General features: G+C 45.4%; 2 protein-coding genes across 2 annotated transcripts in view; one reads left to right on the top strand and one right to left on the bottom strand.

Moving 5' to 3' along the window:
- LOC309401629 (uncharacterized protein) overlaps positions 1–27763 on the bottom strand; it is a gene marked incomplete at its 3' end in the record, with an annotated part of 207395 nt that overhangs the window by 90853 nt on the left and 88779 nt on the right. The gene's annotated exons all lie outside the window — the stretch shown is intronic.
- On the top strand, positions 22192–27552 carry LOC309381816 (GTPase IMAP family member 9-like; the record flags this gene model as incomplete). The annotated part of the gene is made up of 3 exons (XM_081933100.1): positions 22192–22314; positions 26704–26779; positions 26891–27552. 3 exons carry the CDS (start codon positions 22192–22194, stop codon positions 27550–27552), a joined length of 861 nt encoding a protein of 286 aa, XP_081789226.1.

Below are 27763 nucleotides of genomic sequence, written 5' to 3'. Positions count from 1 at the left end.
AGCACCAATCTACCAATCATGATACAACCACACAACCAATCATTCCACTTACTGAAACAAAGCCAGCACCCCATCCCGTCCCACCAAGACTTACAGAAAGACGGCAGCTCCGTTCCCATTTTAAGCCCACATTTTGAGCCCACGCTTGAAGATGGCAGGTGAGATCCTGCCGAAACGTTACAAAGACAATCTCAACCTTACACGGGAAAAGACCCAAATACAACAAAACCAGCATACCTACACCCGTGAAAATCTACGAAAACAAATTATATATATAATTGGAACTTTGAGGAATAATTTGGCTCAGACTCTGATTTAATTTTGGTTGCTATTTGTCATCCTGACAGTTTCTAAGTGCCTTTGGGCTCACTCACTCTGTCTCTCTCACACACACAGACAGACACACCTCGTGGACAGTGTAATTTCACACTCCTTCCCCCCAGACAGTATTCTGCAACTGACCGTTCCTCAGGAGATCATGAGGGATTGATGGATGGATATGCAGATGGATGAAAGGAAACCCCAGAAGACTTTGAGCGATGCCATCTTGCAGCCAAGAATGTTTGGTGCCTTCCCACAGCTTTTGAACCATTGGGCTCCGTTCCCATCGCCAGCAGTTAAAAGGACGGAGAGATCGAGCAGCAGGAGCAGATCTACCCTCCGCCGGGGATTCCCAATCCTTCCAAACAGGTGAGACCCCTCCCCGAAAGCATGAGACCCCCAGGTTAGGGGCAGACGAGCAGAGTTGGTTGAGGGAAGGGCTTCTTCTGGGCCTCTGGTGGGAAGCAGGCTAAAGAGCTGCCCCTTTGACCTGCGGGAGAGCGGTCCTTCCTTTCTGGGAGATGCTAATGGGTGGGTGGGAGAGCTGAGACCCTCCTTGAGGAAAGGCAAGCAGAGAAGAGAAAAAGGAGGGCGGAGGAGATGAGCAGCTGAGATCCTAACTTTAGGAATGGGACAGGCTGAATGCGGTCAGGATCAACATCTTCCTTGTTGGAAAGGCAAAGGAGGGAGGGGAAGAGAACAGCAGGTGACTTACCAACAAGGTTGACACAGAAGCACCTGTGTTGTTGTTGGGGGGGATTATTCCAGGTCATTTGGGGAGGGGGCTTGCTCCTTTTCTGAAGTTTCTGAGGAGTTCTGTCCAGGCAGACCTAGAATTGGGGAGCAGGGAAGGGAGACCTAAAGCCCCCCCCCCATATACCCTTAGGATTCCCAATTCCATCTCCCACTTCCCCCCAAGTCCTCCCCCAGGAACTGTTGGAAGACCCCTGGAGGGATCAGGGTTTGCCCTCCGTGCAAGGGTGGGGGTGGGGGTGAGAGGAGAATGGTAGGAATAGGGGGTTCTCTCTCCTTCCTCCTTCCTTGAAAGACTCTTGTGGGCCGACAGGGGACAGGGTGGGACAGGGTGGGGGCTTGGCTGAATGGGGCATCCCATCCAGGAAGGGGAAAGGAAGACGTTTGCAGGTGTGTACATGTTTGTGCGTGTGTGCATTCTTTAGGGGGGGAGTTATTCCCCCAATAAAAAATATTAAGGGATGCTCAGTGATTTTAGGGGAGGGAGGAACTCCCTTCTCCAGCCCCCCCCCCCCCCCCCCAAATCCTGAACACCAAAACTGAGGCAGCCTTTTCCCTATGGAGAAGCAGAGTCCCAAGCTTGCCCCGCCCTCTCCTGGTGAAGAGAGGAACTGCATGGATCAATCAGAAGAGAGGGACCCTGCTCAGGCAGGAGAGACTTACAGAACTACAGAATAACGGAAGGGACCTTGGCGGTCTTCTAGTTCAGACAAAGAACTGTCCAGTATCTTCTTCTTAAAAATCTCCAGTGAGGGAACTTCTGGTAGCCAGCTGTTCCACTGGTTAATTGTCCTCCCTGTTAGGAAGTGTCTCCTTCATTCCAGGTTGCTTCTCTCCTGGATGAGTTTCCATCCAATGTTTCTCGTCCTGCCTTTGGGTCCTTTGGGGAACAAGTGGACCCCCTTTTCTTTGGGGCAGCCCCTCAAATCCTGGAAGACTGCTATGTCCCTCCTAGTCCTTCTTTTCTCTAGACTGGCCAAACCCAAATCCTCCAACTGTTTTTGATATGTTTTAGTCTCCAGGCCTTTGATCATCTTAGCTGTGACCCTAGCGTGAGTGGGTACAGGCACAATGATAGGGCCCATGCGATGCCATGATACTAGCACCAGAGGGGGGAGTGTGCGCTCCCAGCGATTCTAGAGCCCGCACAACTCTCATATCATCACTACCGCTGGCATGACACAATGCTAACGCTATTGGGGAGTTGTGCTCCTGGCGACACAACATGGTATCTCTGGTGCCCGCATGACCCATGCCAACAGAGATCGGGGAGCTCTGGAGTAAAGTGAGTGTCAGGCCTGCAGTTATATACCTTTTAGGATCTTTTAGGCCTGCCACACTCTCTATTATTTCACTATGCTGTTTCATTAGTGTAGTAGTTGGGAGGGGGGAATAGAAAGGAGTAGAATTGTGGAATGTGTTGTTGTCATTCTTTTCTAGAAGCCCAAGGTCATCTTTTGTCTCTGCACCTCTGCACCTGAGCGGAACTAAATGCCAGCGTGGCTGAAGAAGATTGGACCATGTGATGGATTTATGGGTGTGGGGATAAGATCATGAACTTTCAACTGGGTGGAATCCCAGGAAGCTCGTCAGAATTGGGATTTCCACAGATGTGCCAACATGTCTGTCTTATTACATTGGAACTTTAAGGATAGCTCTGCCTTGGACTCTGATTTAATTCTGCATGATATTTGGAACCCTGACAGTGAGCTGGCTACTGCATAAGGCAATCTGAGCTACGATTGGTTGCCTTGAGTGAAAAGCAGGTGTCATGCCCCAACATATAACTTTTATACAATGTTGTTGCTCTCTAGCTCCATCTAGTGGCCAGGGAGACAATATGCCCTAACATACGATCTTTATATACTGTTTTTTTTTTTCTTTAAAGAAGACAAGACAACACATACAGAACAAGAGCAGGGAGGAGAAAAGAAAAGAAAAAAAAAACCAAATTCATCAAACATGTCGTTTGGTTACAAGTTTTTGTGCAGTGGTTTTAACAATTAAGAATAAAGTCACTGATTATCCATTAAACATAGTTAAATATTTCATTGAGCATTGTGTGTTCAAATTACCATTAGTATTCTTTCTTTTGTGACAACCCTTGTTTCTTTACCTCCATAATTATATACTAGGTAACAATAAGTCTTTATAAAATTATATCACCATTCTCTAAAAAATAAGAATAAGCATTAAATCAAAGAAAAAGAAAAAAAACTCATTACTTCATATAAGACATTTCTACTTTCCATTAGCCATAGAATTTCCAATCATCCACAATTCCAAATATAATTCTCCATTGTTATTTGTCAATCCATGTAGTCATTAAGTATTTCAGTCTATATTTATATCCATTATTCATTACATCATCATTATTCCATTTTATATTATAAAATAGTTACCAACTACAATCATACTTAACAATTTAAATCAATTTAAATTTAAATCTTATATATTGAATACCTTATTGTTCTTATATCGTATAAGTAGGTAGTCTATTTCATAGATAAAGCTTAACACATATAAAAAGAGAAAAAAGAAAAAATGATTTTTTCCCCCAACATTAAGTATAGCTTTCTATTATTATTACATATAAGATAGAATAAAGGGGTAAAAAAGTTCATTTCCAGGTTTTTTTATCCAACCACTGATAAAACAAATCCCATACTTTATAGAATTGCTCATCCTCTAGTTCTCTAATTTCAAATGTAAGTTTACTCATTTCAGCACAATCCATTATCTTCCGAACAATTTCTTCCTCTGTTGGTACTTTCTCATTTTTCCAATGTTTAGCAAATACAATTCTAGCAGCTGTTAAGACATTTATAATCAAATATTTCAAGTCTTTATTGTATATTTCTGGTACTATTCCCAATAGAAAAAGTTCTGGTTTCAAGTCTATATGTTTATGTATCATTTTCTCCAACCACATGTGTATTTTAGTCCAGTATCTTTTAGCTTCAGTACAAGTCCACCACATGTGGTAGAATGTGCCCGGCGTATGTTGACATTTCCAGCATTTTTCAGACTTGTTCTTCGACATTCTTGCTATTCTCGAGGGGGATAAGTGCCACCTATAAAACATCTTATACAAGTTTTCTTTATATGCAACTGACATTGTCATTTTGTAATTTTGAGTCCACAATTTTTGCCATTTTTCTAAGTCAATCCCATGTCCAAAGTTTTTTCCCCAAGCTAGCATAGATCCTTTCACTTGCTCTTCATATAGTTTCACCTCTAATAGATAATCATAAAATTTTTTAATTACTTTTTCATCATTGCCTGTTAAAATTTTATCTAATTCGGTCGGTTTATTATAAAAGCCCTCATTTTTTCTATCTTCATTGTATCTAGAATGTATTTGCACATATGAATACCAATTGAGTTCAATACCTTCTTCTTTCAATTCTTGTATAGATTTAAGTTCACCCTCAGTATTCAATAATTCAGCATATCTAACTGTTTCTTCCCTTTTATATACTATTGGATATGAAAAGCTTCAATAGTTGAGATCCAGACTGGAATTTTCAAGTAGTGCAACCTCTTAACCTTCTCCCAATTTGATAACAGAGCCTCTCTTATAAAATGATCTCTAAAATAACCATGCTCTTTAGCTCCTTTATACCATAAGTATGCATGCCACCCCAACAGCAGGTCATGACCCTCTAAATTCAAAAGCCTACCATTTCTTAGCATTATCCATTCCTTAATCCACATCAAACTAGCTGCCTGGTAGTATAACTCCCAATCAGGTAGGCCCCACCCTCCCCTTGATTTGGCATCTTGTAACAATTTACATTTTATTCTTGCTTTTTTCCCTTGCCATATGAATTTCAACACCATTTTATTTAATTCTTCAAAATAGCCTTTCCCCAACTTAATTGGAATAGTCTGGAACAAGTATAACAGTCTAGGTAAGATATTCATTTTAATTGTTGCGATTCTACCAATCATTGATAATTGAAGGTTCTCCCATCTCGCCAAGTCTGTTGCAATTTGTTGCTTCAATTTAAGATAGTTATCTTCTTTAAGGGTGCTGCATTTGGCTGTTAGGTGAATCCCCAAATATTTAACTTTATTTGTGATTTGCATTTCCAAATTTTCCGCCAATTCTTCTTTTTGTTTTCGGGGTATATTTTTGGTCAAAATCTTTGTTTTATCTTTGTTTATTTTTAAACCTGCAACTTCTCCATACGCCTCAATTTCTCCTATCAATTTAGGTGCAGATTGAAATGGCTCCTCAAGAATGAAGACTAGATCGTCAGCAAATGTTTGCAACTTGTATTCTTCCTTTTTAATGGTCATTCCCTTTATTTCTTCCTCTTCTCTTATCTTTCTATTTAGTACCTCTAATGTTAAAACAAAAAGCAATGGTGATAGTGGACAGCCTTGTCTCGTACCTTTTTTAATTTCGATTGGATCCGTCAGTTCTCCATTAATCATTATCTTGGCTGTTTGCTTGTGGTAAATCGTTTGTATAGCTTGAATGAAGTTCTTACCAAAGTTCATCTGTTCCATTTGTTGTATCATAAACATCCAGTTCACATTATCGAAGGCTTTCTGTGCATCCAGAAACATCAAGGCCATTTGCTTTCCAGGGTGGACCTGATAATATTCCAAGGTGTCCAGAATTGTCCTTATATTGTCTCTAATTCGCCTCTTTGGTAAGAAACCATTTTGGTCCGGATGGATAAACCCATTTAAGTATTTTTTCAGTCTCTCCGCCAATATGGAAGCAAATAGCTTATAATCTGAGTTCAACAAGGAGATAGGTCTATAGTTCTTAATTTGCGTATGGTCTGCCTCCTCTTTGGGTATTAATGTAATATATTGCCTCCAACCATGAATTAGGTATTTTGCTTTCAATCATTACTTCATTCATAACTTCTAGTAAGGGAACGGCCAAGGATTTTTCTAGTGTTCTATAGAATTCCACAGGAAGGCCATCCGGTCCCGGGGCCTTCCCATTATTTTGTCTTTTAAGGGCCTCGGTTAATTCCAGCATTGTTATTTTATCTTCAAGTATAGTTCTAGTATCATTTGGTATTTGGGGGAGTTTGGCGTTTTGTAAATATTGTTTCACTTCTTCCTCTTTTATGTTCTCTTGTTCATACAACTTGGCATAGTAATCTTGTATAATTTTCTTTTTTTCCATATTTCCATAGTGCAATTGTCCTTGTTCGCCTCTTAGTTGTAATATTTTCTTAATCTCTCTTTCTTTTCTCAGTTTATATGCCAGCCATCTGCCTGGTTTATTTGCATTTTCAAAATAGTTCTGTTTAGCGCCTCTAATTTTTTGAGCCAAGTCCTCCTTTTCCAGTAGGTCCATTTTGTGTTTTATTGTGTCCATCTTTATTTTAATCTCTTTCTTTTGTGGAAATTTCTGTAGTTCTTTTTCCAATGTGCTGTAGTCTTTTTCTAGGTCCTTAGACACTTGTCTTTTCTTTAAATTTCTCTTTCTTGCATAGTCTATTATCAAACCTCTAGCAAAGGCCTTCATTGTATCCCAGAGATTCTGTAAGGACATGTCTTCTTTTTCGTTTTCTTTAAAGAAGAAAGTCAGTTCTTTTTCCATTTTCTTTACAAATTCTTTCTCTTTCAATATCCTGTTATTTAGTGTCCATCTAGATCTTATTCTTTGTTGTCTCCAGCCTATTGCCATTGGATTGTGATCCGCCCAAGTGCTTGACTCAATCTCGACGTCTAGTATGCTGCTGGATATGCCCGTTGAGACCCAGATCATGTCGATTCTAGAGAGCGATGAGTGTCTGTTTGAATAGAAGGTGTATTGTTTTTTTGTGGGGTTCCTTTCTCTCCAAACGTCTTTTAGGTTTATTTCATCCATCATCTTGAAGAAGGACTTTGGGAGTGTTTTTCTATTTAATTTTGTTGTTTTGTGGGTTTTATAGTCCAAGTTCTGATCTACAATACCATTAAAATCTCCCATCATGCAAATGTCAACATAGTCTAAATCAGAAATTTTCTTGTGGATTTTTTTATAAAAGTCATCTTGTTTTTCATTAGGTGCGTAAATTCCAATTAACAGTATTTTCCTAGCATCTCCCTGGTCAGAGAGACAAAATACCAAGTATATTGTTTGAAGCTGATCCAACCCATTTTACCTGTCAGTCCACACTCCCAAACCAAGTGCATGCTGGGAAGCCATCCATTTCCTTTAGCATTTGGAGAAGGCAGAGGCACAAAGAAGAATCCATCTTAATCTGTGGCACGTGATCATCCAAGGACAAACCCACATCCCACACCCAGAGCATCCCTGGTGAGATTTGAATTCCTTGTGTTTATTAATTGTTATGTTCAGCAGTAACTCAATCCTGTCTATCTTGTACTTGGTTCTTATTCTATGTATCCCTATTTTTCTCATTTTCACCCTATCCTCTTCTTCCAACAAAGCATTCAGATCTACACACATGGTCTGTTTTATTGGAGGATAGGTGGGTTTAATTGCATGTCGAGCTGCACACAGACTAACGTGTAGTGAGGAGAGGACAAGGGGAGTTTCCTGTCTTTATGCCCAGTGTGTCCTGTATGACAGTGGTCCCCAGCCCACGGCTGTGTATCGATACTGGTCCGCAGCCTATTAGCAACTGGGAGCAAAGTTTCATCTGTGCTTTTTGGGAACTACATAGCATGTGAAACCATCCTCCTCAATGGTGGGATTTAATTTTTTTTACTACTGGTTCTGTGGGCATGGCTTGGTGGGCATGGCAGGGGAAGAATACTGCAAAATCCCCATTTTCTCCCAATCAGATGGGGGCAGGGCCAGTCAGAGGTGGTATTTACTGGTTCTCTGAACTACCCAAAATTTCTGCTACCAGTTTCCAGGCTGGTCAGAACCTGCTGAATCCCACCTATGATCCTCCTACCCCCTCTTTTTTCCGGTCCATGGAGAAATTGTCTTCCACGAAACTGGGCCCCGGTGCCCGAAAGATCTCTCTGAGATTTACCTCCTGATGTTCCTGCTGTGTTGATTTACCGAACGATGCTCCTGTTTGCCACTCTTATTGACCATCAAGATATTCATCTACATGAAACCACATTCAGTGTCAGTATCTCTGACTTCATTTGGACTGGTGGCCCAATTCCTTGAGAGAAATCCCCTTCTCCAAACTCTTTACAGGGATGGTCTTTGGGCCATGAACCCAATAGCCCTTTCTTGGAACTGTTTTCAGTATGGGAGGCAGTGGGAAGAAACCTGGGGGAGGGGCTTCAAGAAGGAGTATGCAGTGTCCCCAGCACAACTCATAGAGACATCGGTCAGTCACGGCCTCCTATGGATGGTTCTTGTCTCTTGCAGGTCAGTAGAAGAGTCAGCGACACGCAGGATCCAAGCATGGTCCAGAGAGAAGATGCCCTTGAGACCCCAGCACTGGGCCGCCCCTTCCAGCTGGGGATGCTTTACGACTGTCACAAGGATGCCCTCATCCCAGGTAGGAGCTGGAGAAGTTGATGGGTCTCGGGAGGGAAGGAGGGAGGGAGATGGGCACTGCCAGAGATGCACAGGTTCAGCCCAGGGACAGAGTTGAGTTCCTGGGCACATGGCCTGCTAGTAGCGGCTAACTAAGTAAAAGCTTCTGGCTGGGAATGCGCATCTGTCCCACCAACACTGCTGTGGGCAAGGCACACAGCAGGCCTGGCCTTGCCTACCATCAGAGGGAAGGTTTCCAAACCAAAGTCAGTGAAAGATTTGGAAAATGGTTTAAAAAAGGAGAATCCATACATAGGGCTGAAGTGAGGGGTGCAATTGTCAGGTTGTTATCCTGGTGCTTTTCTCAGGTGTGGGGGCAGGTCTGAACAGAGAAGAAGTGTCATGGCAGCCTCCCTCAGTAACCAAGAAAGAAAACACTTAACTCCATGTTTTCAGAATTAAGAGTACTTTTACTGGTTATGAAATGATAGCAGCTAAGCAAAGCAAGATCTGAGCCAAAAGCAGGTGAAATCATGCATATCAATATATAACCCAACCCCCTCCCCCTGGTAACCCTCATCCCTTGTCCAATGTGAAAATCCCTCAGGTGTCATGTGGGATCCATCTTCAAAAAACATCATCAGGTTGGTATGCAGGACAGTTGGCCTTGGCGGGCTCATCCACTCTCTCCAACATGCGCAGTAGATGGTGAGAACAAAACTCCCTATTTTCAATCTCTCCTGTACTTAAAACTTCCCTTCCCAAATACCATGCTTCCCCCCTTCCCCCATTTCAATGGCATCCGAAAGCAATTGCAAAACAGAGGCTGACCTCCGGCCCTCCTTCAGGAAAGAAAATAATCCCTGCAATAAAACAAAAGAATAGAAACAAGACAAGATAAGAAATGTACATGTCAAATGTGCTCAAGGCTTATCAGGGTATGCAGCGTAGAACTTCCACAAGAGTCTAGGAGTCCTGACATGGGATTTATCAACCCATTCAGCTTGGGAGGGGGGGAAAATGCTTCCAGGATACCAGATATTGAATCTGATTCCTATGTTTCCTGGAGTCCAGAATTTCTTTAACCTCTAAATGTTGCTCTCCCTCAATTAGAAGAGGGGCAGGGGGTCCAGGTAGGGGCACACAAAAAGAAGAAGCGTGTTCCGGTTTCAAGAGGTTTGCATGAAACACCGGATAAATCCGGTTAAGATGCTTTGGTAACTCCAATCATACAGAAACAGGGTTAATGATTTTCATTATAGGGAATGGACCGATGTACTTCGGCCCCAGTTTCTTTGATTTCTGGGTGGTTTGGAGAAAGTTGGTGGATAAAAACACTTGATCTCATACTTTGTACTCTCTCTGCATCACCCTTTTCTTGTCAGCCTGTTTCTTGTGTGCCCGGTGAGCAGCCGCCAACGCTTTGAGGGTCATGGGCCAAATTCGGTGAAGCTGGTCACTCCACTTGGAGAGGGACAAAATTTGCGGTTTCTCCTGGGGTAATTCAGAAATCGGTATAAAGTCCTGTCCATACACGACCCTAAAAGGGGTCAAACCCGTACTGCTGTGCACAGAGTTGTTGTATGCCACCTCAGTATGTGGTAATAGTTCATCCCAGTTATCTTGCTGATAATTGATGAAACATCAGAGATATTGCTCCAAAACAGAATTAGTCCGTTCGCAAGCTCCGTTAGTTTGAGGCTGGTGGGTGGAGCTTAATCCCTGGTCAGAGCCAATTAACTTGAGAAACTCCTTCCAGAAGAGGGAGGTGAACTGGACCCCCCAATCCGAAATTATGCATTCAGGAACTCCATGCAGCTGGTATACATGTGAAATAAACAACTTAGCTAAAGATTTAGCCAAAGGGATTTTGGAACAGGGTACAAAATGAACTTGTTTGGGAAACAGGTCAGTGATAACCCAAATCACGGTATTTCCCAGACTCTCTGGCAATTCAACAATGAAATACATCAATATCTCCTTCCATGGGGCTTCCGGACAGGCTACACCTTGCAGAAGGCTTGGGGCTTTCCTGGTGGGCGCTTCGCGGCAGCACAAACTGGACAACTGGCTATGTAGGCCTCAATGTCTTTTTTCAAAGAAGGCCACCAAAATTGCCTCTTAACAAGATGTAGAGTCTTTGCAAATCCAAAATGGCCTGCCATTCACGAATCATGGGCCCGCTGAAGAACAATAGTTTTCAGGTTAGCAGGAACATACAATTTAGCCCCTACCCAAGCTAGTCCATCTTTCATAGTACATTCATTTGAATGTTCCTTGAACCAGTCATCAGACCCAAGGCCTTCCTTGAGTTTTCCTATGAGGTCCGTAATGACCTCTAAATTTGAAATGTTTTGGCTTCTGGTAACTACTGGGGCAGCAAAATTTTTCGCTGGGATGACTGGGTGAACTAAGCTCAGCTTTGAGCTGTTGTATTATGGAAGTCTGGATAATGCATCAGCCATGAAATTCTTCCTTCCGAGGATGCACTTGAGGGTAAAGTTAAAAAGATTGAAAGGTTGCGCCCAACGCATTTCTTTAGGAAATAGCTTATGAGGGGTCTTTAATGCTTCCAAATTTTTATGATTAGTCCACACTTCAAAAGGGTGTTTAGCCCCTTCCAGGAAATGTTGCCAGGTCATCAAAGCCCATCTGACTGCAAAAGCTTCTTTCTCCCATATAGGCCATTGTCTTTCTGTCTCTTGTCAATTTTTGAGAGGTGTAAGCGCATGGTTGCAGCTTCCCATCAGCATTTGTTTGAAGTGATACTGCCACCACCGCCACATCGCTGGCATCAGCTTGAATGATAAATGGTGTATCCATATCCGGGTGTTTCAAAACGGGTTCCGCTGCAAAGAGTCGCTTCAATTTCTCGAAAGCAGCTTGACACTCCATAGTCCAATTCAAAGGGTTGCCCGGTCTGGGCTTGGCGTCTCCTTTCGACTTTAGGAGATTTGTAATGGGCAGAGCAATGCTGGCGAAAGAGGGGATAAATTGGCGATAAAAATTTGCAAATCTCAAAAAGCTTTGTAATTGTTTGTGGGTGCGAGGGGGCACCCACTCAGTGATTTTTGCTGGGTCCATCTCGATGCCATTGTGGGAAATGCGGTAGCCCAGGTAATCAATTTTTTTCCTGGTGAAATTCACACTTAGACAATTTGGCATAAAGTTCTGCAGCCCGAGGTTTCTTGAGTACTGAGCGTACTAATGTCACGTGTTCTTCATGCGTTTCCGTGTAAATAAGGATGTCATTCAGGTGGACCATCACGCCTTTGTATAGATGTTCATATAAAACTTCATTTATTAATTGCATGAAAACAGCTGGCGCACCCTGTAGGCCGAATGGGAGTACTCTGAATTGGAAACACCCAAGTGGGCAGTTGAAAGCAGTTTTCCATTCATCTCCCTCTTTGATTCTAACTCTGTAGTAGGCCTCTCTTAGGTCCAATTTTGTGAAGATCTTTCCTTTACCCAATTGGGCCAACATATCTTTCATCAGAGGGAGGGGGTATACATTCTCCATGCATACTGTGTTAAGGTTCTTGTAATTCACACAGAGACGAAAGGAGCCATCTTTCTTTTCTCTAAACAACCATAATTCCATAATTCATCCATTTTGCTTGGGGTCATTGAGTAAATCTGGGGTTTTGGAAGTTTTACCCCCGGGAGGATATCAATGCTACAATCTGTTGTGCGGTGAGGGATAATTTATCAGAGGATTTTTCACGGAAAACGTCCCTTAGGTCCCAATATTCTTTTGGGATTTTTTCTTCCCCCTCAATTTTTTTCTGCACTGTGGCTGCTAAGTTTGGTTCAGTGTTGGAAATATTGGGAACCCTCACTTCTCCCTCAGGGGGTTTAGCAGATCAGATGAGCAACCACCCTTTCTTCCAGTTGATGCGTGGGTTCCATTTAAGTAACCAGGGAAGCCCAGTATGAGAGGCCGGTCCATTCCCGATTCTCTTTCAGGACCGCTCTCGCGTAAGCGTCACTTCTCCCAAGCCTCTTGAAAGAGTTTCATAGCCTGGGACATCATAAGGTTCTCCTCGTCGGCGTCCTGCCTAGCAGGTGCCGGCCGGCAATGTCGCCTTGTGGTAACTCCAGCCGGAATTCCCTCAGGGTCATACTTCTGTCCCACTCCCAACGACCACCTGGGGTGAATGGATCGTTCCTCCAAGTTCAGATCTGCCATTCGCTCCATCTCCAAGGGACACGAGGATGCAGCTGCCCCCTTGTCATCCTCCTGGTCTCTGCCTGGGTAAGACATTCCTTTGAAGGTTTTGGTTTAATTTGCACTCCCCTCGGAAGGTATTAGCTCCGGGATGAGTGCGAAAGTGAGATCTTGCTTAAAGTCACAGCAGCCTCCATCAGTAACCAAGAAAGAAACCACTTAACTCCGTTTTGCAGTACTTTTACTGGTTATGAAACGAAAGCAGCTAAGCAAAGCAAGATCTGAGGCAAAAGCGTGCATAATCACAGATATCAATATGTAACCCAACCCCTCCCCCTGGTAACCCTCATCTCTTGTCCAATCTGTAAATCCCTCAGGTGTCATGTGGGATCCATCTTCAAAAAACATCATCAGGTTGGTATGCGGGACAGTTGGCCTTAGCGGGCTCATCCACTATAATAATAATAATAAGTTTGAATTTATTAGCCGCTCCCTTTCCAAGTAGGACTCGGGGCGGCGTACAATGGGGCATATAAAACATAGAGAATTGTTCTGACCCCCTCCTCTTGTATACCAAGACACTCCGACACAAAGTCTCTTCAAAGATGTTTATTGACATACAGGTTCCACCTTGGCAGCAATCCAGACTGCCAAGGTCAAGATAGCACTCTGGGCAGCAATCCAGCTACAGCGACACCCCTTGGCAGCAATCCAGCTACCAAGCTCCAGATAATCACCTTAGCAGCCAAGGTCCAGGGAACAGATTGACAGTAATCCAGGTAAAATCTTTAGCAGCAATCCAGCCTGCCAAAGTACGACACAGATCTGAGCTTCTCCAACTCCAATGATCAGTTGATTCCTGCAAAGGGTGTGTCCACAAGCAGTCCCTTTATAGTCTGGAGAGGAGTCTAATGATCAGCAGCTGAGAGCCATTACCTCCGGTAATTGCTCAATTGCTCCTTACGCCGGGTAGCACGTCGGTAACGAGCATCTAATAGCTCACTGCTGTCTGACTCACTGTCCTGTGACTCCTCTCCACTGCTCCAAGGCATGACATCAGGAGCCCCCTTCCTTTGGCTTTCACCACTGCTCCATGCCTCAGGCGCCCCCTGGTGGCCAACCAGCCTCTCTGCGCCCTGCTCAGTGTCGGAACCCTGTCCAGGGTCCCCCACCTCCTCTTGAGCCGACTCAGAGGACACCTCGCTGTCGGAGTCTGGTGGCAGCGGCACCGGCACCGGCTGGGCCACAACAGAGAATATACAAAAACACATAGGCATACATACAAAACAACATGAGCAGTAGATGGTGAGAACAAAACCCCCTATTTTCAATCTCTCCTGTACTTAAAACTTCCCTTCCCAAATACCATGCTCTCCCCCCCACCCCTGTTTCAATGGCATCTGAAAGCAATTGCGAAACAGAGGCTGACAAGAAGACTCTGAAACCCTGATGAAAGACATGGTTTCTCCAGGGAGTTGGAGATAGGCCACGAGAGCAAGATGTGCAGAGCAATTCCCATTCCTCTCTACTCTGTCAAAAGCCTTTTGACTTTGCTGTATTTTGCAAAATGGGAAGCTTTTATGGGGATGAATGGACAAAACAAATGAAGGAACCTTCTAAGGGAAATTATATCTCCTTTGTCCCATTTTGCTGGAGGTCCAGCTATAGGTGTTTTGGAAGATGGTGTTCAATTCATGTCTCTGTTTTCTTCTGTTCCATGCAGGAGTCACCCTTTGGGATTACAGCTCTCTTCAGAAGGACCTGACCATCAAGCCTCAGCCCAAGACCGAATCTGAAATCATTGCATCTGACAGCATTGATGACAAGGCCTCCGCCCTGGACATCTCAGCCTCCCTCAAGGCCAGTTTCCTTGGAGGGCTGGTTGAAGTGGGAGGGTCAGCCAAGTATCTTCATGACACCAAGAAGTCCAAGAAACAGGCCAGAGTCACCGTCCAGTACAAAACCACCACCAAGTATGAACAGCTGACAATGAGCCACCTGGGAATCCAGAATGTCTCTTATCCAGCCGTCTTTGAGCAGGGCACAGCCACCCATGTGGTCACCGCCATCCTCTACGGAGCCCAGGCTTTCTTCGTCTTTGACCGAGAAGTTTCTTCAACAGAAATGGTGAAAATATTCAAGGAAGTCTACAGCTTACAGTCAAGAAGCTGATATCCATCACGGGAGAAGCAGAGGTCAAATTGACTGAGGAGGAGAAAGAGAATGCTCTGCGGTTTAGTTGCAAGTTCCATGGAGACTTTTCTTTGGAGAAAAATCCAGTGACTTTGCAAGATGCCATCACAGCTTATGAAACTCTCCCAAAATTGTTAGGGAAACATGGGGAGAAGGCTGTGCCTATGAGGGTCTGGCTCTACCCGCTGACCAAGCTGGACACCAGAGCTGCTAAGATAGTCCGTGAAATCAGCCTAATGTTGATCTTTGATGCCGAAAGGATCTTGGAGGAACTCAATGAAATCCAGATGCAAAGCAACGATCTAGCCAAGAATCCCATTGCTGAGACCTTCCCAGAGATCAAGAAGAAGATCCAGCAGTTCAAAAATCTGTGCAAGCAACATAGGCAGATTTTCCAGAAACAGCTGGCCAGAATGTTGCCTTGCATCCGGGGAGGAGGAAAGGAGGAAGGGACTCTAGGGGACCTCTTGATGTCCGTCAAACAGTCGCCATTCAACAGACAAAGACTCTGTGAATTTCTAAACACCAAAAAAAGAGAAATTAACTTTATCAAATCTTATCTGATTATTCTAAATAATATAGAAGTGATCTCAACTCAGAACAAGCTGGAAGAAATAGTTCTGGACCCCCAGAATGGATATGTGGTTTCCTTTATATTCACCTCTTGGTTGGTACTGGCTTCCTGGGAGGGCTCACGAGGCTGGCTACTGGGACTGGTGAACGCTTCGCTGAGTGAGGGCCTTTTACCAGCCACCTTGAAAGAGGCGGTGGTGAGACCCCTGCTCAAGAAGCCTTCTCTGGACCCAAAGGAGCTAGCAAATTATCATCCTGTCTCCAACCTTCCTTTTTTAGTGAAGGTTGTTGAGAGTGTGGTGGCTCAGCAGTTCCCGCGTCACCTGGAGGAAGCTGATAATCTAGACCCGCGCCAGTCCGGCTTCCGACCCGGTCACAGCATGGAGACGGCCTTGGTCGCGTTGGTGGATGAACTCTGGAGGGCAAAGGATGGGGGTTGCTCCTCTGTCCTTGTCCTATTAGACCTCTCGGCGGCTTTCGATACCATCGACCATGGTATCCTATTGCGCCGTCTGGAGGGGTTGGGGGTCGGAGGCACCGTGTTACGGTGGTTCCGCTTCTACCTCTCTGGCCGGACGCAATGTGTGTTGGCAGGGGAGCAGAGGTCGACCCCGAGGCCCCTTACTTGCGGGGTCCCACAGGGGTCAATCCTCTCGCCTCTCCTGTTCAACACATATATGAAGCCGCTGGGCGAGATAATCCGTGGTTTCGGGGTGGGATACCATCTGTATCAGCTGTATATTTCCACCCCAAACCACCCCAACGAGACCGTTGAAGTGATGTCCCGGTGTCTGGAAGCCGTACGGGTCTGGATGGGTGACAACAGGCTCAAGCTCAACCTCTCCAAGACAGAGTGGCTGTGGCTTCTGGCTTCCCGGTTCAACCAGCACATTCCATCGCTGGCCATCGGGGATGAGCAATTAGCCCCGGTGGAACGGGCGCGCAATTTGGGCGTCCTCCTTGATGCCCGGCTGGCTATGGAAGATCATGTGGCAGCCGTGGCGAGGGGGGCATTCCACCAGGTTCGCCTGGTGCGCCAATTGCGACCCCTTTTGGACCGGGAGGCCTTGCGCACAGTCACTCACGCGCTGGTGACGTCTCGCCTGGACAACTGTAATGATCTCTACATGGGGCTCCCCTTGAGGTGCACCCGGAGACTGCAGTTGGTCCAGAATGCAGCCGCGCAGGTAATTATGGGGAGATCGAGGTTCTCCCATATAACACCTCTCCTGCGTGAGCTGCACTGGCTTCCTGTGGCCTACCGGGTGCGCTTCAAGGTGTTAGTCACCATCTTCAAAGCGCTCCATGGCACAGGGCCTAGTTATCTGCGGGATCGTGTCCTGCCCCATACATCCCTGCGACCCATTCGCTCACACAGAGTGGGACTCCTCTGGGTGCCGTCCTCCAGAGAGTGTCAGAGGGCGGTGCCCAGGAGTAGGGCCTTCTCTGTGGTGGGCCCTACCCTTTGGAATGACCTCCCCCCAGACATTAGGACAAGAACCGACCTCCGCTCCTTCCATATGAAACTGAAGACCTACCTGTTTCGACTAGCCGGCCTGGCATAACTCTACAGCTTCTCCACCCCTTGGTCATTTTTTAACTGTTAATTTTAGTTTTTAAATTTTTAATGTTATTGGGGTCTTAACTTTTTCTAAGCACTGTAATGTATTTATTTATTTTTACCTCCTCTATATGATACTGTTTTGATTGTTGCTTTTGTACGTCGCCCCGAGTCCCTGTGGGGAGAGGGGGCGACTAACAAGTTCAAATAAATAATAATAATAATAATAAAAAGGAGCCATTTCTGTTGAGCTTACAGGACTGGCTTCAGGAGCAATTCTTGCAGAATCAGCTAAGGCCACAAAATCCACTCTTGGGCAGGAGGAAGACATGGCCTGGTTTGAGGACAAAAAGTGGACCCGCAATGCTCGCCAAGCTGCCAAATCCATCAAGGACTATTTCAGTATCAACCAACCCAATGAGAAGGTCCGCTTTGTTGTGGCCTCTCTCCCTGATGTGGACACCCCAGGAGCCTCAATATACCTTTACGAAGATGGAGAGCTAGTCAGCAAGAACTTTGAGTTACCTTCAAAACCTCTCCCTTTCCTGATCAGTGAACTGAGACATGACAGCATTCAGCTGAAGTTTCAGCCAGCTGAATATGGAAAGGCTGCAATCTCCAGCTATCTGGTAGAGTACAAGGTTGCAGGGGAAGAAAACTGGAAGACTGTGAGGACAGAGGATGCCAGGGAGATGTTCCTGCTGAAAGATCTGACTCCAAACACAGAGTACCAATTGCAGTATGCTGCTTGTTGCAAGGTAGGCTGTGGTAAAAGAATTGACCTGAACCTGCCCATAAAGACCCTTCCCACCAGCCCTCCTGAGAAATTGAGAATGGTCACTGCAGCATCTTCTGTCATCTCTGTGGCCTGGTTGAGTCCCAGCATTGTTGCCTCAGGAGTTGTGGTCAAGGAATACAAGGTGGAGTACAGAATGGTGGAGGCTGGAGTTGGGAAGGACCAATGGACTGAAAAACGGACTGGGAGAAAAACAGAGTTTTACCCTATTGAAGGTTTGCAGCCCCAGACAGCATTCAGAATACGGGTGTCAGCCGTGTGTGACAATGGAGCTCTGAGTGTCCCCAGTGAGGAGGTGGAGGTCTCCACATCACTGGAGGAAGAAGATGCAGACAACATAGCTCGCCAGTTCCTTCAGAAAAGCTCCCTGGTGGAGGAAAGACAGCCATTAGTGTTCGCCCTTCCTCTGGAGAAAGTCCCCTCAGATGCCTCCACCTCCTCTCTCTTGTACCAGCTTGGAAAGGGGGACCCGGAAGTGCCCAACAGAGTGATCCTGGTGATGGGAGAATCAGGGTGTGGGAAAACCAATCTGATCAACGGGATGATCAATTATATCCTGGGTATCCAGTGGGAAGACAATTTCAGATTCAAACTCATTCATGAAACCCCCCAGAAAAGCAAAGCTGGAAGCAGGACGTCTGAAGTCACAGCCTACGTGGTGAACCATCAGAAGGGCTTCCAAATTCCCTATATTCTCTCACAATCATTGACACTCCAGGATTTGGAGGTGCAAGAGAAACAGAGCAAGACAAACTCTTTGATGATAAGCTCCTGGAGTTTTTCTCCACCCCAGGGGTCAATGACCGTATTGATGCCATCTGCTTGGTGGCCCAGGCCTTCCTTGCCCCTCCAACTCATGCCCAGAAATGCATCTTTGATTCCATGCTCTCCATGTTGGGAAAAGATGTAAAGGATAATGTGCAACTCCTGATCACCTTTGCGGATGGGGGGACCCCACCTGTCCTTGAGGCCCTCAAGGAGGCTGACCTGCTGTGTACTCAGGATGAGTCAGGAATCCCTCTGCACTTCAGATTCAACCATTCAGCCCTCTTTGCTCCTCGAGAATACGGAGGAAGCCACAATGCTGCTTTTGAAATGTTCTGGAAAATAAACACTGACAGCTTGAAGGATTTCTTAGACTCATTAACGATGGTGGAGACCAAGAGTTTAACCTTGACCATGGAGATCCTCAAGAAACAACAGGAGCTGGAAGCTGCTCTAAGAAGACCTCCCCCTCCTAAGATTGAGCAATTGCACCCAAATAGTTTCCAGATCAGTATTGATCCGGCAGCCATCAGGAAGCCTTCAGTCTCCAGTTACTAGGTGGAATATCGGATTGCAGAAGATAATTGGAAAAGTCTCGTTGCAAAAAACCCTAACGATCAATTCACCGTGGAAGATGTCCACCTAAATCTTCAGTACCAATTCCGATGTGCAGCTGTAACTCCAGTGGGGCTCGGTCAATGGAGCGAGGCAATCACTTGCATATGTCCTATGGGGAGGCTTGCTGAGGTAACTTGAGAGGGGGAGGAGGAGGAGGAGGAGGAGGGGAAAGGAGGAGGAGGTACGAGAAGAATAGCCTGATACCAGTTGTAGGTACTCCATCTCTGGAGATTTTTTAGAAAAGACTGAACAGCCACTTGTGCGAAATGATATAGCTGCTTCTGCTTGAGCAGGGGGTTAGACAGGAAGACCCCCAAAGTCCCCCGCTCCCCACTCAGGGAGAAGAGCCATGGGGCAGGGGGGGTTCCTGCCATGGGGGAACCTAGAGGAAGATTATCTGGAGCTGCAACACGAGCAGCTAAAGTCCAAGAGAACAGGATCCCATCAAGCACGGAGCTGGCTATGGGGAGCTGCCAGCCACTTCTGATATCAACCCCCCCCCTCTTCCTGAAACCCCCAAAGTACAGGGTCCCAAGAATTAAAGGGCTGCATAGAAAAGAGGGTGGCATGGGGGGAAAGGATCAGATGGGTCAGTCTTGAGGGCAGTGAGGAGGGGGTGCCCCTTCTTAGCCCCCTCCAATTTGTTAAAGAGTGGGCTGCGGGAAGAGGCAGGTCGCGTCAATAGCCAAAACAGTTCTTTATTTTCAGTCAGATACACGAGAGAAAAAGCAGCTCGCTTCCTGGTAGCTCCCTCTTTGAAAGGGAGCTGTTTCCCACTTGGAAATTGGACCAATGGGGGGAATGTTACGTATGTTACTCTTTTTTACCTACATAACACCCCTCCCCTCCTGGAAGGAGCGCTGACCAATCATCATGCTTAACTTCCCTACTCTCGCAAGTAGGTGGGTCTTTGGAGTGTGCGACTCGACCTGCGTGGTTCATTTGCTTGACCAGCGGTGGTCTGAACAGTCAGGTCTGCTGCCTCTCCGGAGTCGGCCAGAGGAATGGTCTGCAACTCGCTATGGGGCGTGGTCGACTCCACTGGGACTGGTCCCTGAGAACCTTTTGCTGGATGCTTGCTTCTTTGGGTGAGTGTGTGCGTGCCTGCTGTGGACTTGAGATTAGTGTCAGTGTGTTTCTGCTTTGGTTTTCCGAACCTTCTGAACTTTCTGAGTTTGAGGTAGGGCCTGCAATTGTTAGTGCTGGTTTGTCCCCCTTTTGTTTTAGGATAGAGTGTCCCCAGCATCCCCAGAGATGGTCAATAAGCCTCCTCCAGGCCGTACCGTAATCTAATTCCACTCGGTATGATCAGGGCCCAGTTTCATTGACTATTTTTGTCAGAACCCAGGTTTCTCCCGCAGTATAACTTCGGACATAGACTAAGTCCCCCACCCCATACCTCTAATTCCCCCACCCCATACCTCTAAGTCCCCCACCCCATACCTCTAGGTCCCCCACCCCATACCTCTAAGTCCCCCACCCCATACCTCTAAGTCCCCCACCCCATACCTCTAAGTCCCCCACCCATACCTCTAAGTCCCCCACCCCATACCTCTAAGTCCCCCACCCCATACCTCTAAGTCCCCCACCCATACCTCTAAGTCCTCCACCCCATACCTCTAAGTCCCCCACCCCATACCTCTAAGTCCCCCACCCCATACCTCTAAGTCCCCCACCCCATACCTCTAAGTCCCCCACCCCATACCTCTAAGTCCCCCACCCCATACCTCTAAGCCCCCCACCCCATACCTCTAAGTCCCCCACCCCATACCTCTAAGTCCCCCACCCCATACCTCTAAGTCTCCCACCCCATACCTCTAAGTCCCCCACCCCATACCTCTAAGTCCCCCACCCCATACCTCTAAGTCCCCCACCCCATACCTCTAAGCCCCCCACCCCATACCTCTAAGTCCCCCACCCCATACCTCTAAGCCCCCCACCCCATACCTCTAAGCCCCCCACCCCATACCTCAAAGTCCCCCACCCCATAACTCTAAGTCCCCCACCCCATACCTCTAAGTCCCCCACCCCATACCTCTAAGCCCCCCACCCCATACCTCTAAGTCCCCCACCCCATACCTCTAAGTCCCCCACCCCATACCTCTAAGTCCCCCACCCCATACCTGTGGTGGATTATTGAGTCAGGTGGTGTCTCAGCTGGGATGCAACCTGTCCAGTTGGGATCTTAGTTTACCGCCCATTAGTAACTCTGCTGGGCTACGGTTTGTGGTGGCATTAGGGGCTATGAGTTGTGCCAGTAGAAATGTATCAATGTTACCTGGACAGTTCCCTGGGGCCCCTTTGGTCCAGCGCCTCTTTTGTTGATCTAAACATTCGTTCTGCTTGGCCATTAGTGGCTGGATGAAACAGTGCTGACAATGCATGTCGGATTCCTTGCCGCGCTAAGAATATTTCAAATGTATTTAGGGTGAATTGGGGCCCATTGTCCATATGTCTGGAAAACAATGGGTTGTGAATAATCTCTGTAACACTTTAATGACCGCTTCTGCTGTGGTAGTGGACATGATTATCACTTCAAGCCACTTTGAATACGTGTCTACCACTATGAGGAATGTTTAGCCCTGTACTGGTCCTGCAAAGTCAATGTGTATCCTGGACCATGGGGATTCTGGGGTTTCCCATTCCTGTGTGGGTGCCTTGGGTGGAGCTGACCTGGACTCCTGGCAAGGCCGGCATATAGCAATCCATTCCTCTATGTCCTTATCCATGCCCGGCCATCAAAAAGAACTCTTGGCTAATGCCTTCATTTTGAAGATGCCTGGGTGACTCCTTCTAATAACCAGTTCCCTCATGTATAGTGGTATCACGACTCTCTCTCACCAGACAATTCAAGTTGACAAGTCTTAAACGGTTTGAACTCCCTCCCCACTGATTCCTCCGGCCACCCTCTCCACCCCCAGTTCAAAATTCATGCCAAAGTTTTGTCTTTGGCTGAATGTCTCGCGATCTCAACTGATGTGACAGGGCGAGTGTCCAAATCATCAATCATGAGGATGGGTGTGACTTGGGCTGGGTCTTCAATGAGGCCTGACAGTGGGCACCAGCTGAGGCCACTGGTGTGGTGGGTGGCTTTCCTGGACATGGAGCAGGCGGTATTGGTAGGCTGCCAGGAAGAGGTAGGCTGCCTGTCATACATGGAGACAGTATGTTTGGGATTGGTTGGTCCACTCAACTTTTAGATAGTGTTTTAGAATAAAAAGCAATTGGTGCTTCATTGCCATTTGGCATCCGATGGCTGAGGACAGCTCCTATGCCAAATGGGAAGGCGTTGCATGTTAATATAAGGGGGAGAGTCTCAGTGTATCGCACCAGGATGCTTTTAGAGGTTAAGAGTTCTTTTACCACCCTGAATGCAGATGCTTCTTTGTGTCCCCAGGTCCAGTTTGCTTTTTTATCGAGTAATCTATGTAGTGGTTCGGCAACGGTCACCTTCTGTGGCAGGAAATGCTGTAAAAGTTTAAAAGACCTAGGAATGCCTGGAAGTCTGTTTGATTCTTTGGGGTAGGGGCTTCCTTAATAGCTTTGAGTTTGCTATTGGTAGGGTGAATGCCCGACACATCAATTAAATGTCCTAAAAATTCGACTTGTGGGACACTCTGGCATTTTTCTTTTTTTAACGTTAAATCCGACTTCTTGAAACTGACTTAGAACTATCCTTAACCGATGAATTAATTGTTCTTGTTGTTTGTGGACATGAGAACATTGTCAAAGTAGGGCACCACCCCGGGAATGCCGAGGAGGAGGCGTTCTATTATGCTTTGGAACAGTCCAGGCGCCACGTTCACCCTGAATTGCAATCGGCAGCATTTAAATGCTTCTCTATGGGTTACAATGATCTGTGCCTCTGCAGTGGCATCATCCACAGGCAATTGTTGATATGCCTGGGCTAGGTCAATTTTGACAAAAGTTTTGCCTTTTTCCAAAACAATTCAACAAATGCTGCACAACAGGCACAGGATAAGCACTCTGTTGCAATGCCTTAGTTATTGTGCATTTATAGTCCACACAGATGCAGATTGAGCCATCTGGCTTGATTGGCATGACGATCCGTGTCTCCCACTGAGCGTAATCAACCGGCTCCAAAACCCCTTGGGCAATTAGTTTGTCTCATTGTTCATCTATTTTGGGCCGGAGATCAAAAGGAACCCTTCATAGCTTTATTCTGATACGGGTAACATTGGGGTCTAGATTGAAAGAGATAGAGGTTCCCTTATACTTGCCTAGACTCCCATCAAAGACATCCCCAAATTCGGTTAGCAGCTTCTCAAAGTCGCCTCCTTGTACAGCATGGATGCTGGTCATTCCCAACCCCAGGGGTCTGAACCATTCTACCCACAACAGGCTGGATCGGTTGCTATCCACAATGTCAGCTGCAATGGTCCACTGAACTCTTTAAATTTTGCTTGGACTGATGCTCTTCCAAGAATGGGAATCCCTTTCTCTTGGTAGTCATTTAATATTCACTGTGGCTTTAGGTGTTTCTTCTCCATTTGTGGGGTTAGTTCCTTAATTTTCTTCCAGGACATGATGGTGAAGACTGATCCAGTGTCCACTTCCATGTTACATGGGGATCCCTCAATGTGGATCGTAAGATGGAATTTCTCTGCAGTACAATCATCAGAATTCCCCATGGTTGTCTGGTGGATCTCCCTTGTTTCTGGGTAGTGGCTCTCTCTTCAGTGATCCCGCCACCTCGGTGCCTTTCAGAACCCTGGTTGTGGGGCAAACAGCCATGTTGTGGAAACTGGGTATCTCTGGTGGAAGGAACATGGCTGTATTGCTTGGCAAGCCTCTGCTATGTGTCCCTTCCGTTGGCATCACTGGCATGTGGCATCTTTAAACTTACATGCCGACCTGTGAGGGTTTCCCACATACCCGGCACACCAGAATTGTTTATTCCCCACTTCCAAATGTCCTACCTTCCTTTCGGAATTTATGCGATGAATTTCATCTTCCCCATTGGTGGTTTCTTTGGATCCTGTGTTCTCTTGTTGCCCAGCAGCCGCTCTGCATGCCAAACGGACACTACTTGATTTCCTGATGGTTGCTGTGGATTTATCAGAGGATTTTGCTGTCCGTGCTTTGTCTAGGGTGGCTTGAAACATGATAACCCTTTCCACCAGTCGTTTTTGTAGGGGCCGATTCCTCATATCCAGAATGAGCCTATCCCGCATCATTTCTTCTGAATTGATGACATTTGGATGCAATTTCCCTCAGGTTTGCAACGAAATCATTGGTTGTCTCTCCTCCTGTTGGCATCTGTGGTAAATCTCGTGCCTGCTAATGAGTAGCAATGCTTAGGGGACATAATGATCTTTTAATATCTTCTGGAGAGTTGTCCATGATACGGTTTCTATATAGATTGGTGCTGCTAAGGATTTAGCCATCTTGTAAATTCACGGTCCACAATAACTTAGGAAAAGTGCCCTTTTCCTATTGTCCAATTGATCTTGAAGATTATTTGCCTCCATAAACATTTGAAAATGACCCATATAGGAAGACCATTCCTCAGTATTAGGCTCGAACGTGCTGGTGGATCATCTTGGAATGGCCGGTGCAGGCTGCTGTGTGCTGCGAAATTGGCAGCTGATGCCACACAGATGGTCAGTCCATTGTCCTTTGATCTCTTCAGTATCCCACCTTCATCGCCAGTGTTAAAGAGTTGGCTGAGGGAAGAGGCAGGATGTGTCAATAGCCAAAACAGCTCTTTATTTTCAGTTGGATACATGAGAAAAAAAAGCAGCTGGCTTCCTGGTAACTCCCTCTTTTTTTATATATAATTTTTTATTTTTTTGACTAAACACAAACAAACAAGACACAACAAACACCATAAAAACATATTCCATTACAAATTATAAAAAGTGTGTCAATTGGTTACAAAGAACTTTCGTGCATCCCTTCCACAGTCATCACCTAAAATCCATATCAAATTATATATTTTACATCAAATATATGTATATATATATATTACTATCATCATACCTCATCCTTCATATGACTATAGTTGTTTTAACATCCCTTTATAACAAATATTCCAAAATTCAAAGCAAAACCACATAATGGCATTCCATTGTCTATTTTCAATATCATCCAACAACATTCTATCTTTGTGAAACGTTCTAAATAAAAATTAATTATGTTTGATAACAAAGTTTCTAAACTTCCTTTCTTAATCACTGTTTACAATTTATATCCAATTTCAATATTGTAGGCTTTCATACATAACTAACTTTCAAAACCTCCTTTCATGGTCATCATTTAAAATTTATACCAAATATCCTCTTGTCGAACCAATATATATGTATACATTATATCATTATCAATTATCTATCTAGCTATATCCATCATCACTTCATTTTTAACATAATGCTCTAATTTTAACTATTTAACTAGTATTTTGTTAATAGTTTTCATATCTCAACCTGTGTCTTTCCAGTAGTCGTAGTACAGTCTTCTTTTGCCTTATGTGGGATTAATCTTCAGGTTATTTCCTTAATCAACTTTGTGTGGACTTCTCTTCGCACCTTGTTGCTTGTTGCATGTCTTATAAATTCTCGAAACCCTCCATCAGCTTCTTTAATCAGCTTATCTTTGGTTATCAGTAGTGCTTTTGTCAAAGTTCCTCTCCTTACATCAATCAACTCTTCTCTTGTTTCTCCTTCTATACCTTGAAATCTGAAATTTCCATCTCTCTTCCCTTTCCATGTTCCATTCTTTCCATTTCCAACCACACTCAGATCACTGTCAATATCCACAGTTATCTTGCCTCTTTGTTCATTTTTCCCTTGGGTTTTGAGACTCTAACCTCCACTTTTCCCATTATCTGGCTATCTTCAATTTCATCAAATTTTGCTATATTACCATCTATATTTTCCAATTTCTTCTCAATTCTCTCTGATGTTTCTAATAATTTTTGAATTTCAAACATAATCTGTTGTAATGTTATGTTATGTTATGTTTCTTCTTGGTATTGTGTCATTGTCCAATTTATAAACACTGCCACTCTAGTTGGAAAACAAAGCTTTGTTTTTCACTTCTCTCTCGCTGCCAAAGAGACATCCAAAGGGCACCTGCATAAACAACCCATCTTATCTCTTTGCAAGCTAAAACCTTTGAAGTGCAAGGTCAAAATGATAAAAAAAAGAGAGAAAAATATTTCCAGAACTCAGCCTCCAATCTCCAAGTGGCAGTGTAACTTCTTTTCCCTCTGATGTTACTGCTCTCTTTATATTCCTTTTATATCCTTTTTATATTCCAAGCTTAAAAGAAACAAGACTCTAAAATGAAACAAAAGGAAAAAAAAAAAACCATCCAAGCCAGTATTGTGAAAATAAAATAAAAAAAAAGAAATGGAAATTTGACCAATGGGTGGAGCGTTACGTATGTTGCTCTCTTTTACAAACGTAACACAATTCCTCCCTGTATCTTCTGAGGGAAGGGAGTTCTTGTCAACCTCCCTGCAAGCGGCCTCTCCTTTGGCTGATTTGGTTTTGTTTTTCATGCAGAAATCTCGGATTTTGTGCTGTGCGACTGGTCTGGAGATGCCGGGAAGCATTCGAGGTAAAGACTTGGCCCCTGGAGGTAGATGGGTGGAGGGGGTGGAAGTTACTGTCCTGGGTGGAGGGAGAAGCTATGATGGCCATACACTGCTGACCAGTCCCCTTCTTCTCTCCTCTCCCCTTTGGGTTGCAGGGCCTGAACGGAGGATCGTCCTGGTGGGCAAATGGGGAAATGGGAAAAGTGCGACAGGAAACACAATCCTGGGAAGCAAAGTCTTTGAGTTTGGGCTGTCATCTCGGTCAGTAACAGAAGCATGCCAGAAGGAGGAGACGCAGCTGAAGGGCAGGAAGGTTGTGGTTGTTGATACGCCTGGCTTTTCCCATACCCATCGTCCAGACAAGGATACTGCTGCAGAAGTGAGCAAGAGTGTGAGGTTTTGCTCCCCGGGTCCCCACGTCATTCTGCAGGTGACTCATCCTTTGCGTTGCTCCCAGGAGATCTACGTGGCTCAGCTGATCAAAGAGGTTTTTGGCCCTAAAGCCAATGATTACACAATCCTCTTGTTCACCTGTAAAGAGGGCCTGGAAGGTCGATCTCTAGAAAATTTTATATCTTCCAGAGATAAAAAACTGAGGAAATATGTTGCTGAATGTGGGAACCGAATATTGGTTTTCAACAACGAGGCTGAAGGGGCAGAACGAGAGGCTCAGGTGGCCGAACTGATGTCCATGATTGACGATCTGGTGCGCAAGAACAGAAATGCTCCTTGTTACACAGAAGACATGATGAAAGTCAACAAAAGACACGATTTCTTATTGTTTCCTTTTTCATCAGAGACGAGAAAGTCTCTCTAATTGAGCCTCTGCTCCCGAGGTGGCAGCTCTGCCAAAGGCCACTCTCAAGCTTCAAAAGGCGATTTTGCTCTCGCAACTATTATCGCTTCTCAGCTCCCAACGAATTATTGGCCGGGGGGGGATAGAATTGAGGTTTCAGACATCAGGATGCCAGCCGTGAGTATCTATAGATACTTTCAAAGACATGATGTAAGGAATACTTTACTCCTAG

Source organism: Natrix helvetica (genome assembly GCF_964273705.1).
Source record: "Natrix helvetica genome assembly, chromosome: Z".
NCBI classification, from domain to species: domain Eukaryota; kingdom Metazoa; phylum Chordata; class Lepidosauria; order Squamata; family Natricidae; genus Natrix; species Natrix helvetica.
The sequence above is the reverse complement of the archived record's forward strand: the minus strand, read 5'-3'. Positions and strand labels throughout refer to the sequence as shown.